The sequence below is a fragment of the Pseudorca crassidens genome, chromosome 11, assembly GCF_039906515.1.
Source record: "Pseudorca crassidens isolate mPseCra1 chromosome 11, mPseCra1.hap1, whole genome shotgun sequence".
Taxonomy (NCBI): domain Eukaryota; kingdom Metazoa; phylum Chordata; class Mammalia; order Artiodactyla; family Delphinidae; genus Pseudorca; species Pseudorca crassidens.
This window is the reverse complement of record NC_090306.1, coordinates 99,207,739-99,221,795: the sequence shown is the minus strand read 5'-3', so window position 1 is coordinate 99,221,795 and position 14,057 is coordinate 99,207,739. Positions and strand designations below refer to the sequence as shown.

The window sequence follows — 14,057 nt, the reverse complement described above, 5'->3', positions numbered from 1 at the left end:
GGTCTGCTGTGACTACCCTTCAGAGAACGGAGTGGCTTCGGGAGCTGAAGGGACTTGGCCCATTTCTCAGCCAGGCCAGGTCATGGACCATGCACTTCAGCCCCCAGGCGTATCCTGATGTGGCACTGCTGACCCCACCTCCCCACAGGGCCCAGCACTCCCCCATCCCAGCCCTCCTTGGGGTCCGGCCCCTCACCAGCCTCACTAGGCCCTCACCATAAACTGGCACTTCACGTGTGCTGTGTCGCTCAAACTGGCCAACAGCCTATGGGGACTTTGTCAAACGCAGGGACTGTCAGCCCCATTCTGCACACATGGAAGTGGAAGCTGAGGTGATGCGTGCGCCCCACCCCCCCCGCCCCATGCAAGGGGACCCAGCTGGCAAGTACAGGAGCTGGACTTGGATGTGACTTGCAGGCCACATCCTCAGAAGCTCACTGCCTCCCGGGAGACGGGGAAACCAAGGTGTGGCCCACCCAATAGGGGAGAGGTTCCTCTCTGAGGGGTGAACACAGAAGGGCTTAGCATCCCAAATCCCAAAAAACCCTGCTGTCCCCTAAACAGCCAGCTCTGTGTCCGGCATACAGTGACCTCTGACCCCAGCAACACCAATACCCCTTTTATCCCAGGTTTGTCCCAGCCCTGGAGTGTGAGCCAGGCAGCCAGCATTGGGAGGAAGGGGCCAGGTGCATGGGCAGACAAGGAAGGTCCATCAGATTGAAGCCCCCTGGGGCCTCTCAGCAGAGAGGGAATGGCTATCCTCAGTTCTGACCCACTGGAGGCCGAGCCATGCAGTCACCACAGCGGTCGTGCCACAGACCCTCACACGCCTCACGCTGGGTGGTACCAATCTGTGTTTATTCAATAACCTACATCCAGGACACAGTGAATGATTCCACATCAAGGAAGCCATAGGTGTATCCCCCTGTTCAGTGAAAAAACAACCCCCCCACCCCTAAACGAGAATGAGAAAAGGCACAGTATATACACATGACACAAAGGCTGGCTCACCCAGTGGGCCGGGGCCATAAATTACAGTTGGGGGGGGGGGGTGGGCAGGAGAGAAAAAGTGGGTGAGGTCCAAGCTGACTGTTCCAGCCTGCACTTGGCCAGAGGAGCCCCTCCCTGCTGTGTACCCCCATCTGTGCTGGGGTCCCGGCCCACTTTCTGCCCCAACCAGCAGGCCCCGGGGTACCAGGCAGCCCTCGGGTCCCAGGAGAAATGGCCTCCGGGTAGGCACCAAGCCAAGGGATCCAGAAAAGTAGGACCACTTTTCCCTCCAGGGCCCCCCGCTCAAGGAAGGGGGCTTCATTCCTAGTGCCCACCTTGGGCAACACTGTGCCCACCCTGAAAAGGGGCTTGTCACTGGGGAGGGGTTGGGGTCTGGTCCCTGCCACCCTGGCTTATTTTCACGTCAAGAATTAGGGATAAAAACAGACTATGGAGGTAGGAGTTGGGGTGACAGGGAGCTGAGAACCCATGAAGGCCCCTGGTCCCCAGTCCTTACTGGGTGGCTTCATCTTTCCCAACCCCCTGGGACTAACCCAAGGTTGGGCTGACATCCCAGGGGGCGGGGGAGTGGGAAGGAACAGGACACTTAAATAAGATACCGTTTATTTTTTAAAAAATTAAAAAATTATGCCGACATTATTTCATCCATCCCCAGGTCTGCCCCCTACCTCCCACCCACCTCCCAAGGGCTGGGCTCCCTCCTTCCCTGGCTCCTGTGTGGTAAAGAGAAAACAATGGACTGGCTTTGTTAGGCACAGGGGAGGGGACGCAGACCCAGGGAGAGAAAGAAAGATGCCACAGCAACTTAGCCCTGCATCACGGCAACCCCAAGCACACTGATATAAAAACATTCGTATAAAAAGGGGGGGCGTGCTGGGCACAGTGCCAAGGGTGAAGCGCTCTGGTGCCCAGAGACCTAAGTCCCCCAGAGGGAAAGCCTGATAAACAACCAGGAAGCAGGAAAAGGCGGGGAGATGTTCACAGGAGAGAGTGTGGGAGGGCTGGAGGCGGGGCTGGGCAGCTTGGGAGCTCCCCTTGCCACTTCCATGTCAGGGCGCCCCCAACTCCTGCCCCGCCCTGACTTTCCTCTCTCAGACCCACTGGGGCCTGGACTGTGGGCATCTATCCACAGCAGCTTTAAGGGGCTCTGCCCAAGGGGCCCACTAGCCTGAGGTGGTCCAAAAGCCTTGGCAGGTGACAGCTCAGAAGCCACGGCTCATCCCACAGCTCCCAGAGGGAGGAGGGAGACTGGGAGGCGGAGGAGGGAGACTGGGAGGCAGAGGAGGAGGGAGAGGAACACAGACAGAGGGAGGAGGGAGAGAGAGACTGAGAGACAGAGGGAAGTGGTGGCCGAGGTGGGCAGAGCCGGGGGTCAGGAGGCGGCGATGGCAGTGCCGCCCCCTAGCTTGACAATCATCTGCTGGCAGTCGCTGCACGAGCGCCGGTCGCCCACCTTCTCCAGGGTTCGGGCGGCCTCCGCCAGCAGCACCGCCCGCTGGCCCGGCGAGGAGAGGAAGGAGAGGGGCAGGTGGCGGCAGGCCAGCAGGATGGCGGTGGCCCGCTCTCGCTGGCCGGGCCAGGCGTCCGCCTCTCCTGTGGGAACGATGAGACACGCACTCGCTGAGATGAGAGCCCGCCAGGACGCAGGCGCTGTTCCCAGGGCTCGGTGTGAGCTGGTTTATTTAATCCTCACACCCCTCAAGTGAGGGAGGTTCCAGTGCCCTGCCTAGTTCACAGAGATGAGCTGAACCCGAGGTGCCACAGGCTATTACTCCGAGGCGGGGCCGAGGTGTGGCCCATCAGCGCAGCCGTCCCCTCCTCACTCGGGGATGGACCACGTGACAACGCGACCAAGGCTGTCCCAGCCCCACAGCACCTCATGGACCCTCCCCCGGCACCCACCAAATCAAGCCTCGGGTTTCCTCGGTTCTCGCGCTGCCTCTGAGAACCCTGCAGATGCCGAGGGCAGGGCAGGGCTGGGCTCCTCCCCCGTTTCCCCGCCCCTCCCCAGGCAGTGCCCGCCCAGGCCGCCCAGGCCGTGGCGCAAGGTGCCGGTGGGCTCACCATGCTTGGCGTTCTGAGCGGTGCGCCGTCGCAGGCTGTGCTCCAGCAGCTGGTGGGTACGGGTGGGGCTGGCCCCCGCCATCAAACGCACGGTGGCTTCATGCAGGAACACCTGGGAGGTGCAGGGGGACACAAGCCGGGCGTCCTTACCTGTCTGTGCCCCAGTAGACCTCTCTCCCTGCAGCATCTCGTCTGCCACCCGAAGGCACCCCTTCTCCTCTCCACAACACCCTGCCCTGCTCACCCCTTGAAAGCAACCTCTCTCGTCCTCACTCTGACCCCCGACACAAGCCAGGCAGGAAAGGGGAACACAGCACAGGCCACCTGGTGGGGCAGGAGCAAGGCTGCAAGCTGAGAAAGAGGCCAAGGGCTGCCTCCTCTACCGCTGACCTGGAGCGCCAACGCGCCCTCTGGGGTTGGAAAACAAGTAGCCTGGGGGGACCCGCACTTCGCTGGAGGCTGCCTCCAGCTGGAAAACAGGACAGAGGTGAGGCAGGGACAGGAGGGGGCAGGGGGACGGCTGCGCTAGCGCCAAGGAGGTTCAGGGTCCTGTTGCCTCCTGTTTCTTCAGAAAGGAACAGAGTCCAGAGGTTTCCAGGTGAAAGTCTGCAGCTCTTCTGTAAATACGAGTCACTGGGGATGGGGGGCCAGGCCTAGGTCTCTAATTTCTTAACATCTCAAGGTTCTTTTACACCTTAACATCTCAGTGTGTGAGGAGCGCTGCCCTGGAAGGCACCGGGGGAGGCGGTGAAGGGCTTCCGCAGGTGGCAGTCTTTTCTGAGGAAGCCTTTGATGGGGGCCACAGTGCCTGGGGCACACTTCCTCTTCTCCACGGTGAGGGGGGTGGCTCTCACATGACTGTACTCCATCTGCCGTGTCTGTCCTGGCTCGCTGCACACAGGGGCCACAGCGTAACCCTGCGAGGGCCCCACAGCTCCCTAGGGTGGGGGCAGCCTCACCCTGAGCCCTTCTTTTTCGCACCCTTCCCTCCCCACACTTCTGGCCTTCTCGCTTGAATTTCTGGAAAATAATTCAGGCAGCGAGAACATGCTGAGTATATTACCCTAATTACCAATAAAAATAAACCAAACAATGAAATGATTTGCGTCCAGCAAGCCCAGTTACACATCTGCCCCCAGAGCTTATCTCAGACCATGTAGCCATCGCCAAGGGGATGTTACGTGGGGCATCGGGCAGCAGAACCAAAGCCCCCAGGGGCTCAGAAAAAGAATGATAGGCATGTCTAGGGGCATTCTGCTGCTCTGACACCAATTATGAAAGCCAGAGTAGAGAGCTTCCTCATGGCCTTCCCGCCCCTCTCCGCTCAGGCTGGGAGCCCCTTCTTGCTCCCACTGCCCCCAGAGCCCCCCATTCCCGAGTTTAACTGGTGAGGCGCAATCTGTGTTGTCCTCTGTCTGCGGCTGTGTGGCCTGCTCACCACCACGCTCCAGGGCTGGGCACACAGCAAGTACTCCACCAACATGAGCCAAACAAAGGGATACATGGCACCCAGCCCAGTGCCTGATAGCTCAGCTGACCTCAGGAGACCGACTCCACGACCCCAGGCCAGTGCTGTGCGGGGTTCTGCCCTCTCCCAGCAGCAGGCCGGGCCTCACCTTGCGGTAGGCCGGGCGGAAGCTATGTGCCAGCCTGCGCAGGCTGCCCAGGTCCCGCTGGAAGCCAGCCAGCTCAGCGCCCGACGCGTGGTAGGTCTCACCCAGGGCCTGGCTGGCTCCTGCTTGTTTCTGCCAGAGTGCTGTCCGCAGCGACAGGAGCAGGTCACAGGTCAGCAGCTGGACCACCTGCAGGGTGGGCCACGAGGGAGAAGACAGGTGACTGGCCGATTCCTGGGGCAAGGATCCCAGCCCCCACCAGGCCCTCCCCAGCCTGACACCCGGCAGCTCCGGGACGAAGGGCGGAGCCCCAGACGGGGGAGCCTGGAAAACACCCCACAGGGAGCAAGAGAACACCTGGAGAGTGAACTTAAGCTCACGGCATCTAGTCCTTTCCATGGCCCCAGGTGGTAGATCTGTTCTCCCATCTTGCGGGTGAGGAAGCTAAGGCTCAGAGAGAGGCTGCAGGCTCATGTAGGGGACACAGTGGCGAGGACACGGGCCTGATAGGAAGTCGCAGGTCCCTCCCACCTCACAGGAGCCCTCTCAAGGCTGGCCGGGAGGCTGAGATACTCAAAAGGTGCCTTGGCCCCATCCTTCCAGTGGAATCCAAAAGCCTGAAGTGGCAGCACAGCCTGGAGATGGAGGACCAGGGAGAAGAGGCTCGCTTCAACAGAGGGCAACCAGGGCCCGGCCCAAGTGGCCTCTGGGGTCAGGGAGACAGGAGCCCAACAAGGCAGAGCCGCAGAGCAGCTGAATGCTTGGATTTGGGTCCACTGACCCAGATCTACCCTGACATATGACCAAACCTCCCTGAGCCTGTTTCCTCACCCACAAAACGGGCACCCCAGGGCTGCAGTGAGCATCACATGAGAGAATGCGTGGAGGCAACATGCCCGGCCTCAGAAGCACCGGCCTTAGCCCACACTGGCGCCATTAAGCACAGATGCCGCCAGGCGCCAAGGCCAGGCCACCTGCCTTGCTCCAGAGGGCCCTCGGCACCAGGGAGCAGCGCTTCTCAAGATGGGTCACATGCAGCCCTCAGGCTCTGATGGACTCCCCCAGGCCATTCCTCATCTTGTGCAGCCTGGCTTTCCCCTTCTCCAGGGTGCTGGACCTGGGGAGCTCACCGTGCTGCCCCAGACCTGGACCCTGCCTTGAACCTGCACGTTGGCTGACCCTCGGCCACAGTGTTTTTTGGCTGCTGACAGCTTGGTGGGGGGGGACACGGATGAGGTCTCTCTCCTCAAACAAAGGTGGCACTTCTAAGAGGTGGGGTAGCAGCCTGGGGCTGAATTCTGCCCCCGAGGGAGGCCAGCTTCTGTGGAGTTCCCTTCTTCTAGGCCCATTCTCCCACGCAGGAACCCCAATCCCAAGGGTGCCCGCAGCCTCTCTCTCCTTCCCCAGACTAAGCTGAGACAGTCTAGTTCTCACAAAGACGAACAGTACTGGACACCAGCAAAGAATCGCACAAAGCGAGCTGTGGCTCCCCTCAAGCCTCTGGTCTTGGGCCCTGTCGGCAGGCACACTGCCTGTCCTGTAGGGCTGCCTGCTGTCCTGGGTTCACCCCAGAGTCCGCGGCCACTGATGACCTCTAGCCAGAAGTGCCAGACCAAACCCTAGTGAGGGGCTCAGAGCCGGACCCTCCAGGACACACCTCCTGTCTCCCTTTCTGGAGTGAGACCACGCTCCTCCCTGCGAACAGATGATGCTTCACCTTCAGCTGCGTGCACGCCTCCCCTCCCCTCTCCTGATGGCCCTGCCTTGTGACCCAACAGCGAGAGCAGAGCCCTCTGACAAGGCCTGGCTGGAAGTCTCTCGAGGGCTGGGCAGGCCTCTGTGATGCACTGTGGAAACATTGCATGGGTACCGCCAGAACATGCAATGCAACTACAATGCACCACAGCTGCCCGCTTGAGGGTGTGCAGCCAGCCACGGGGGTGCCCAGGACGCTCAGCTGGCTCAGGATGTGCATGTGAGGGGGCCCGTGGGGGCCTGGGGAGTCGGGCAAGCTGCCTGGAGCAAATGCAGAGCCCTGGCCAGCTGAGGTTCGCCTGGGGCTGACCAAGCTGAGGGCCCGCAGGACCCAGGACTCAGGTGGGAACACGTTTGTCCAAGTACTGAAAGGAAACCCACCTGGACCCACAGCCTACGATCTGGGGAAGGGGGCTGCTTGCCTGGTCTGTCTTTCGCACAGCCCCATGGGCTGGGTGGGCTCAAGGCGGGTCAGAGCGCTCTACCCAGCAGAGCTGAGCACCTCCCCGAGGGGCCAGAGAAGCCCCCACTCACATGGCTGAGGGCTGGGTCGCAGGCGGCCCCACTGACGTTGAGGCTGCTCCACAGGTGGCTACTGGCCCTCTCGCAGTGGCAGAAGGAACTCTGCTGCCCGTCCGCCTTCCCGGAGAGTGAGGCGTGCATAGCTCTGCAGGTGTGGAAGACGGCCTTCACCAGGGGGCTCCTGGGCGGTGAGAGAGGCAAGAGGCAGGATGTCAGTGCACGTCGCCTGTGGAGAACGAAGGGGGAGCCCAAGCCGGAGACGACTGCCCCCTCGCTGCTGTGACACGTGGGTCTGTCTGTTAAACCAAATGCTGCCATCATAATGGTTCCAGATCCCCAGCTCCAGATCGGAAATGCCAGCCCTGACTGAGGGAGGCTTCCCACCCCTAAGCACCTTCCTCATTCAAGGAAGGTTGACGGCGTTCATTTCCTAGTGAAGGAGTCTGATGATAAATGCATTAGATGCTGACTGTCTAATGCCAGGTGGTGCACGTGCCATGAAGGAAAGTCACGCAGAGGAAGGGGGTGGCATTTTATAAAGGATAGTCAAGGACGCCCTCTCTGGAAAGGTGACACTCGCGCAGAAGGAACCTGAGGGAACTCCTGAAGGAACCGGGGAAGCAGGAGTGTGGATTTCTAGGAAGGAGGGTTCCAGGCAGAGAAGCAGCATATGCAAAGGCCCTGAGTGTCTGACACATGTGAGAATATCCAGGAACGAGCATGGCTGGAGGAGGAAGTGAGGGGAGCAGAGGGAGAGCAAGCTCTAAACAAGGCCCTTCTCAGCCTGGCTCCCATCCGCCTCTGACCCTGCTCCAGGCTCCAGGCAACCGAAGCTCATCTCCTCTCCCTTCCTCACTCCTTGCCTCTGCTGACATGGGTGCCTCTGCCTGGAATACCCTTTCTCACCATTTCCCACTTGTCTCCTGAGACTTGTTCCACCTGCCCGGCCCTCTGGTCTGCCTTCTCCTGTCCTGCCCCCCACAAGCCTCCTCTGGCTGGCCCCCGGGTCAGGCCCCCTGGCTCCCCCAATTATGCGCCTCCTTCCCTCACCAGGCGCTGTGCGAACTCCCGGAGGCTGACCGGCCTCTGGCCCGGAACCCCTCCCAGCGATGCGCCGGCTGCTTCACGGGAGCCGAGACTGGCCTGGCACAGGCAAAGGCTCCCACAGGAGAAGGCGCCGAGCAGGACGGCCACTGTCTATTCGCTTACGGCTATAACTTGCTGTCCTGTTCACTGCCGCCTCCCAGAGCCCAGAACGCAGCCGACACCGAGTACGCCCTCAGCTAAGTATTCGCAGAAGGAATGACGGAATCATGGAAGAGGTACAGGAGACCCCAGAACGCGGCTCGTGGCCAACAGGAAGGGATAAGAGACGCAGGCTCAACCACCAGGGCTGCCACTAAGAAGCCGCCTAAGATGGTCATTCAAACAATCTGTGCCTCAGTTTCCTCATCTGTAAAGTAGCCACAATACCACTCGCTGCTACCTGTGGTGACGTACAGTACTGGTCCCATTATCTGCACCTGTTCTCTAACGGCCATTGCCCCAGAAGCCAGGTGTTCAACTCTTCGGAGAAACAGCCTCGTTTCATAGAGCAGGTCAGGGAGACAGTGGGGAGGCTGGGATTGGGGGAGGGGTCCCACAGCATCATTATCCCTAAAGAGCAAAGGGGCCCCAGAGTGACTGAGTTCGGGGGAAGGAACGCCCGCTGGGGGTCTCAGCTGCACACTGGGGCTCTGTTCTCAGAAGTGAGGTGACTTCAGATGATTTGCCCGCTGAGCCTCAGTTTCCTCAGGTGCGTTGGCTGGGAGAAAACACACACAGGGTGGGCGCTCACTGGTCAGGGTGCTTAAAAATGGGTTACTTAAATGAAACTGGAGTGTCAGACCGACTTTAGGGAAACTGCCTCAACCTGCTTTTCTCAGCTCCCTCCCGCTCTCCTGGTTAAGCATCTGCTCAGCCTTGGCTCTGAGGAAAGACCCAGTGAGGCCTTTCTGTCTTGGAGCATTTTACCATTTCTCTCGAATGGCAGAGGATGTCAGGGACACTGAGATCCAGTCAGAAGCAGCCAGGACACTGGCGGGCTGCTCGTCACTACGGGCCAAACGCCCCCGAGAAGCAGGCGTAAGTCCCCCAAGAGGACAGTCAAAAGCTCTCCGGTGATGCCTTGTGCTAAAGGCCTGTTTAGTGATAGCGCCGGAGGCGGGGGGGAGGGCGGCGGAGAGGAAACTGGATGCAGTGCTGGCACCTGAGAGAAGGATCCTCGGGCCTGCACAAGCCGGTGCTGGCTGTAAGCCATCAGCACCCTGCCCGGCTCCACCGGGAGCTTCTGAACATGCTGGGGGCTGCCGGCTCTCCCCGCCCATCAGGCTGTGCAAGGAGGCCCGGAAGCAGTGTGGACCGCTGCTGGGGTGACACACACGGACAGACGTGCTCGCCACGTTTGGTCTCTCCATGGTGCCCTCACCCCCTCACTTCATCTCTCCATCTGTCATGTAGTCCCCAGGCTGCCTGACCCTTCACCCAGATGGCCACCCAGACCTGCTCCCTCCCACTAACCCAGTGAGCCTGGCACAGCTGGCGCTGGGGACTCCCCTGGAGAGAAGCAAGCAAGTGGTCAAGGGGGGCTACGCACTCTGTCACTTCCAGGGCCTTGGGAACACGCTCCACTTCGGTAAAGTGAGCGCGCACAGCTGCGTCGTCTCCCTGGAGCCAGCTGATGGCCATGGTGATCGCGGATGTCCACCACCGACAGACAACGTCTGGACCTAGAGGTGAACAGAACCAAACGCTGCTCCAGCACCCACAGAAACCAGAGCCTGCTGGCTGCACCTGGTTCCCATCGTTCGTGCCACCTCTCCCTCCTGGCGATGGGCTGGGGCCTGTGGGCTGCCCTCTCACACGATTCTGGTGGGAGCGCCAACCAGCACCATCTCAGACCACATTTGGCAATCTGTACTGACAGCCTTAAAAACGTTCACTCCTATTAACCTAGTAATCCCATTTTTTTGGCAATCCATCACAAAGCAATTGGCCTAGAGAAAAAAGCCTCCACGAAGATGTTCACTGTGGTGTTATTTTTAAGTAAAAAGCTGGAAACAACCTAAACTTCCAACAGTTGTGAAAAGTGGTGTTTCCAAAGTATTTGTAGTAACGGGCTCAGGTTACAATCTTTTTAGTGTTTTCCTCTCTGAGGCTAAGTTTTCTCAGTGAACCTGTACGATGAAAGGCCTAAGAACATGTTCTTTTCTAAACTCTGAAATAAAGACAGGCCACGAGGTCAGTGGTCACGATGGGGCGGCTGCTTCTCTGGGATCCTTCTCTCTCTAGGGAGAGCGGCCAGAAGGGAGCTCCGTGTCGCTGTCCCCCAGCAGCCTCAGAAGCGCAAGAGGTGACAGCTCGTGTGCCATCACCCAGATGGCAGTTTAGAGACAGAAGCAAAGAATGTCCTGGTGACAACTCAGTCAGTGGTTGTGCTGTGCCACCCAAGGCAACGGGTACTGTAGCAATATAGGTGCCCAGATGAAAGGCCTCTTTGGCAGAGTGTCAGACCCAAGAGCAGCCCCGGGGACCACTGTGTATTGAAAGGTGAGCCCCTCCCCAGCTCCCGGTGCCGGGACCACTTGCTGCCCGTTCTGAGCGTTTGGGAGAATTCCTGACCTGCCCCACCCATCCAGGGCCCAGGGAGGGCACTGACTCACTCATCGTCACACTTCTAGGAGAATCATGATCTCCTGGCCCCAAAACGCTGTCCAGCACGGCGGAACTGTGCATGAGGGCTACATGGGGGCTGCAGATACACACCTCAGATCCAGAGAAGATTCTCGAGTGCAGACTCATAACTAACCCTGGACCCTGGGACACAAGGGCTGTGAAGGGCTGAATCAAGCAACCTGAGGCCTGCGGAGCTGCCCCACAAGATGCTTACCAAGGGCTGACTTGAGCACGCAGCTGCTGGAGAAGGGGGCGGTCACAATCCCCACAGAGTCCACAAAAGAATTAAGTAACTTCAGGTACTCCAGAGCACTGGAGAATTCACTAGGAAGAAAAGAAAGGGTCCCACACACATCAGAATGTACACAAGGACCACGCTCATGGCCTGGCTGGTCAGCCCCCAGCTCTGAGACCCACCACACCAGGCGCCCCGAGCTCTGCCTCTCACACCACTCACACTCTCCCCAGGCTGCCCTGACACCGGTTCTGACACTCTCCCCTCTGCCGGGAGAGCCAGCTTTCTCTTGCATCCCTCGCCCTTCAAGACCTAATTCAACTGTCGTCTCTGCCCAGAAGTTTTCTGACCTCCCAGGTAGGACCGCCCTCCCCTCTCCGCTCAGGTGCACTCCAGTCAGGACCTGGGCCGTGAACCAGAGTGACCTTGGCCCGTCTGCCTCTCAGGTCTGACTCTGTGAAGGAAAGACTGCACTCAATAACTCTGTAAGAATAAGACACTGTCTGACACACTCAGTACAGGTCGGGGTCCCACAAGGTGTCTGGGCCAGAGCGCCTGCCTTCTGCCGAGCTCCCCACATTCCACTCCACACCCTCCACAGGCCACCCTTCCCCTGGCAAAGAGCAAAGCAAAAGAATCAAATCCCTGACTGCTCCGAGAACTGACTCCACTTGGTGAAGGGATGGGTAAAAAGGAGAAAAAGGCGGAAAGTGATACCCTTGGTCTGGCAGTACAAGGCAAAGAGGCCAGGTCAGAGCCCGCAGAGGGCCCTCGCGGGGCTGCCAGGTTCAAGAAGTAAACATGAAGGAATCACTGGATCTCCCTCTTGACCCTACACTAGGGCTTGTTTCCTTCTAGGCCTCACAGCCACCTCTGCGCTTCCCGGGCAGACGGCCCGAGGCAGGGGGCCCCTCCTGGGGTCAGTACCTGCTCTCCTCTTCCTGGTCTGCAGCTTTCTTCTTGGCCTGAGGTTTCACCAAGGACTCCACAGCTCTCTCCAGCAGGTTCCTGCAGAAGGCCTGGTGCACCTGGGCGATGGGGTCGGCTGAGGAAGAGGAGGCAGGCCGGGAGAAGGGTAAGTGGGTCTTACTTATGGGCTCATTTTGCCTTACAGAGAAAATAGAGGGTGGGGAGAGGAACCCAAGGAGCAGCTGTCCCCTCGGAATTGGGGCAAACGTCCTCAACAGACCCCAGCACTGCTTGTTGAACAGTCAGAAGGTGGGGTTGGGGGTGGGGAGGGGTGGGTCCTGGACTGGCTCCGGGGGCGTGTGAGGAGTGCTGTGCCTCCTGGCGCAACGGCCAGCACTTCCGTTCAAGGTTGGGAGCTGTGTGGCGGCCACAAGCCTCGTCAGGAGACAGGAGATGGGAAGGTGGACAGTACACCTGTGCACGTCTCAGGGACGGCCTCTTCTCCTGCGGCCCAGGAGGACAGCCAGCAGAGGGGCACGTGGCGCCGGCTGCTGCCTGGCGGGATTAGGGAAACGCCGCTCCCGCTTACCAGAGCCTTTGCGTGAGGCCTGTGGCCGGCAATCGTCTGGCTGAGCCTATTAAACAAGAAGCCTTGCAATGCTTGTGACAGCTGACTGTCACCGACAGGCCCCCCCAGCTGGCAGGGCGTCACCAGCCTTCCCCTCACTCACACGCCACAGCCGTGTGGGTTTCAATTTGACAAGAGCGGGGAGGCAGGACACTTATGAACACATTCTGGGCGAGAAGGCCTAGAGCCAGAGCCACCAGAGGTGAGAGAGCCAGGGGCAGTCCACGGCGCAGACAAAGCAGCCTGGCGACGCAGCTGAGATTTACGATGGCTTTTGCTTTCATCCTTACTTTCTGGTGGTGTACATCACTCTTCCTTTGAGCAATAAAGTTATTAAAAAGAAATGACGGTGGAACCTCCCTTCCCCACAAAATGTTTGACACACACCCCTGTACCTGCAGGACATGTCTGACTCGCCCCAGACTCCCGGTTCAGAGAGAGGAAAAGCGCAGAAAGCAGAAAGCCACGGCTGCTCAAGTCTGAGCCACCCCGAACAGCCTCTCCTGCTCCGAGGCCGGGTGCGGGGACTCCAATCACTGTCAGACACCGGGGACAGCAAGCCAGCATCGCCTCCCAACGCCTGGAGCCCTGTCCCTGCCACCACTCTGAGCACTTGATGACCGTCTGTCGCCTGTTGTTCCCTAACTGCTCCGTCTATGTCTGTCTGCTTTCCAGGGGGAGCGGGAGATTGGGGCCAGCAAACAGCAACTCCACACATCCTCTGAGTCTCCAAAGCGCCCAGAACAAGGGCAAGATTCCAGCTGGTGCTCAATCACCATTAGTAACGTGTGGCGGTGTGACTGATGTCAGGACCACGGGCTCTGCATGTCAGAGAGAGGCGAGCTGCAAACCCAGCTTAGCTGCTGACCAGGCTCATGACCTCCCTGAGTTTAAGGAAAACATGGCTGAGGCATCCTGTGTCCCCACGTGTCTGGAGTGTAGCCACCCTGTGGTACCGGTGGCTCTCATAGCTGCACAGGTGCTCTCACCTGGGTTCCTCTGGGCACAGTACAGACTCTCCTTGGCAGCCGACTTCACGGACCAGCTCCGCTCCATGAAAAACTTCTGACCCAGGGGGTGGCAGAGCCAGCGCAGCGAGTCGGGAACAGCGCTGCGCTCGGGGCCACACAGGCTCTGGGCGCGACTGAGGAAGTAGCTCTGTGGAAGGACAAGGACCACGGTGACAGCAGGGTGGCAGAACGCTGGCTGCGCCACCATGGTGGAAGCAGACTGGGGAAGGGAGGTCAGCAGGAGGGCTGGGGCACTCACATACCTGGAAGGAAATGCCCTCACTGAAACCAGGGCCATGGCCCTGGTGGAGTCTGCCGGGCTCGATGACCGCATACAAGCCCCAGCTGGATGGGGGTGGGGCCTCAAGGCACCCACGGGGGCCCGGCTGCACCCTGTCCTGCTGGGTCTGCCTAACCCGACTCGAATCTTGTTCTGGGCTGTGCTGGCATTCAACTGCAGAGCTGAGGAGGGCTCTCCCAGGCCCCTCGCGGCACTTTAGCCCTCAGCCCCGTCAATGGCGCTGCACCCTAGCCAGGTGGCCCACTGGGTCCTGGGACTTTTTCTCATCTGTCATTTTAATTACATATCTTTCAGA

At 59.6% G+C, this 14,057-nt stretch overlaps 1 protein-coding gene across 1 annotated transcript in view; it reads right to left on the bottom strand.

Annotated features, from left to right (window-relative positions):
* Positions 1-836: 836 nt before the first annotated feature.
* Positions 837-14,057, bottom strand: part of SREBF2 (sterol regulatory element binding transcription factor 2) — a 60,449-nt gene continuing 47,228 nt past the window's right edge. Inside the window, exons 12-19 of the mRNA XM_067698243.1 lie at positions 13,441-13,609; positions 11,842-11,959; positions 10,894-11,003; positions 9,601-9,733; positions 6,978-7,146; positions 4,692-4,877; positions 3,076-3,187; positions 837-2,604 (exon numbers count right to left, since the gene is read on the bottom strand). Of these exons, the coding sequence (XP_067554344.1) occupies positions 2,384-2,604; positions 3,076-3,187; positions 4,692-4,877; positions 6,978-7,146; positions 9,601-9,733; positions 10,894-11,003; positions 11,842-11,959; positions 13,441-13,609 (1,218 nt within the window). The 3' untranslated portion in view covers positions 837-2,383. The remainder of the gene's footprint in view (positions 2,605-3,075; positions 3,188-4,691; positions 4,878-6,977; positions 7,147-9,600; positions 9,734-10,893; positions 11,004-11,841; positions 11,960-13,440; positions 13,610-14,057) is intronic.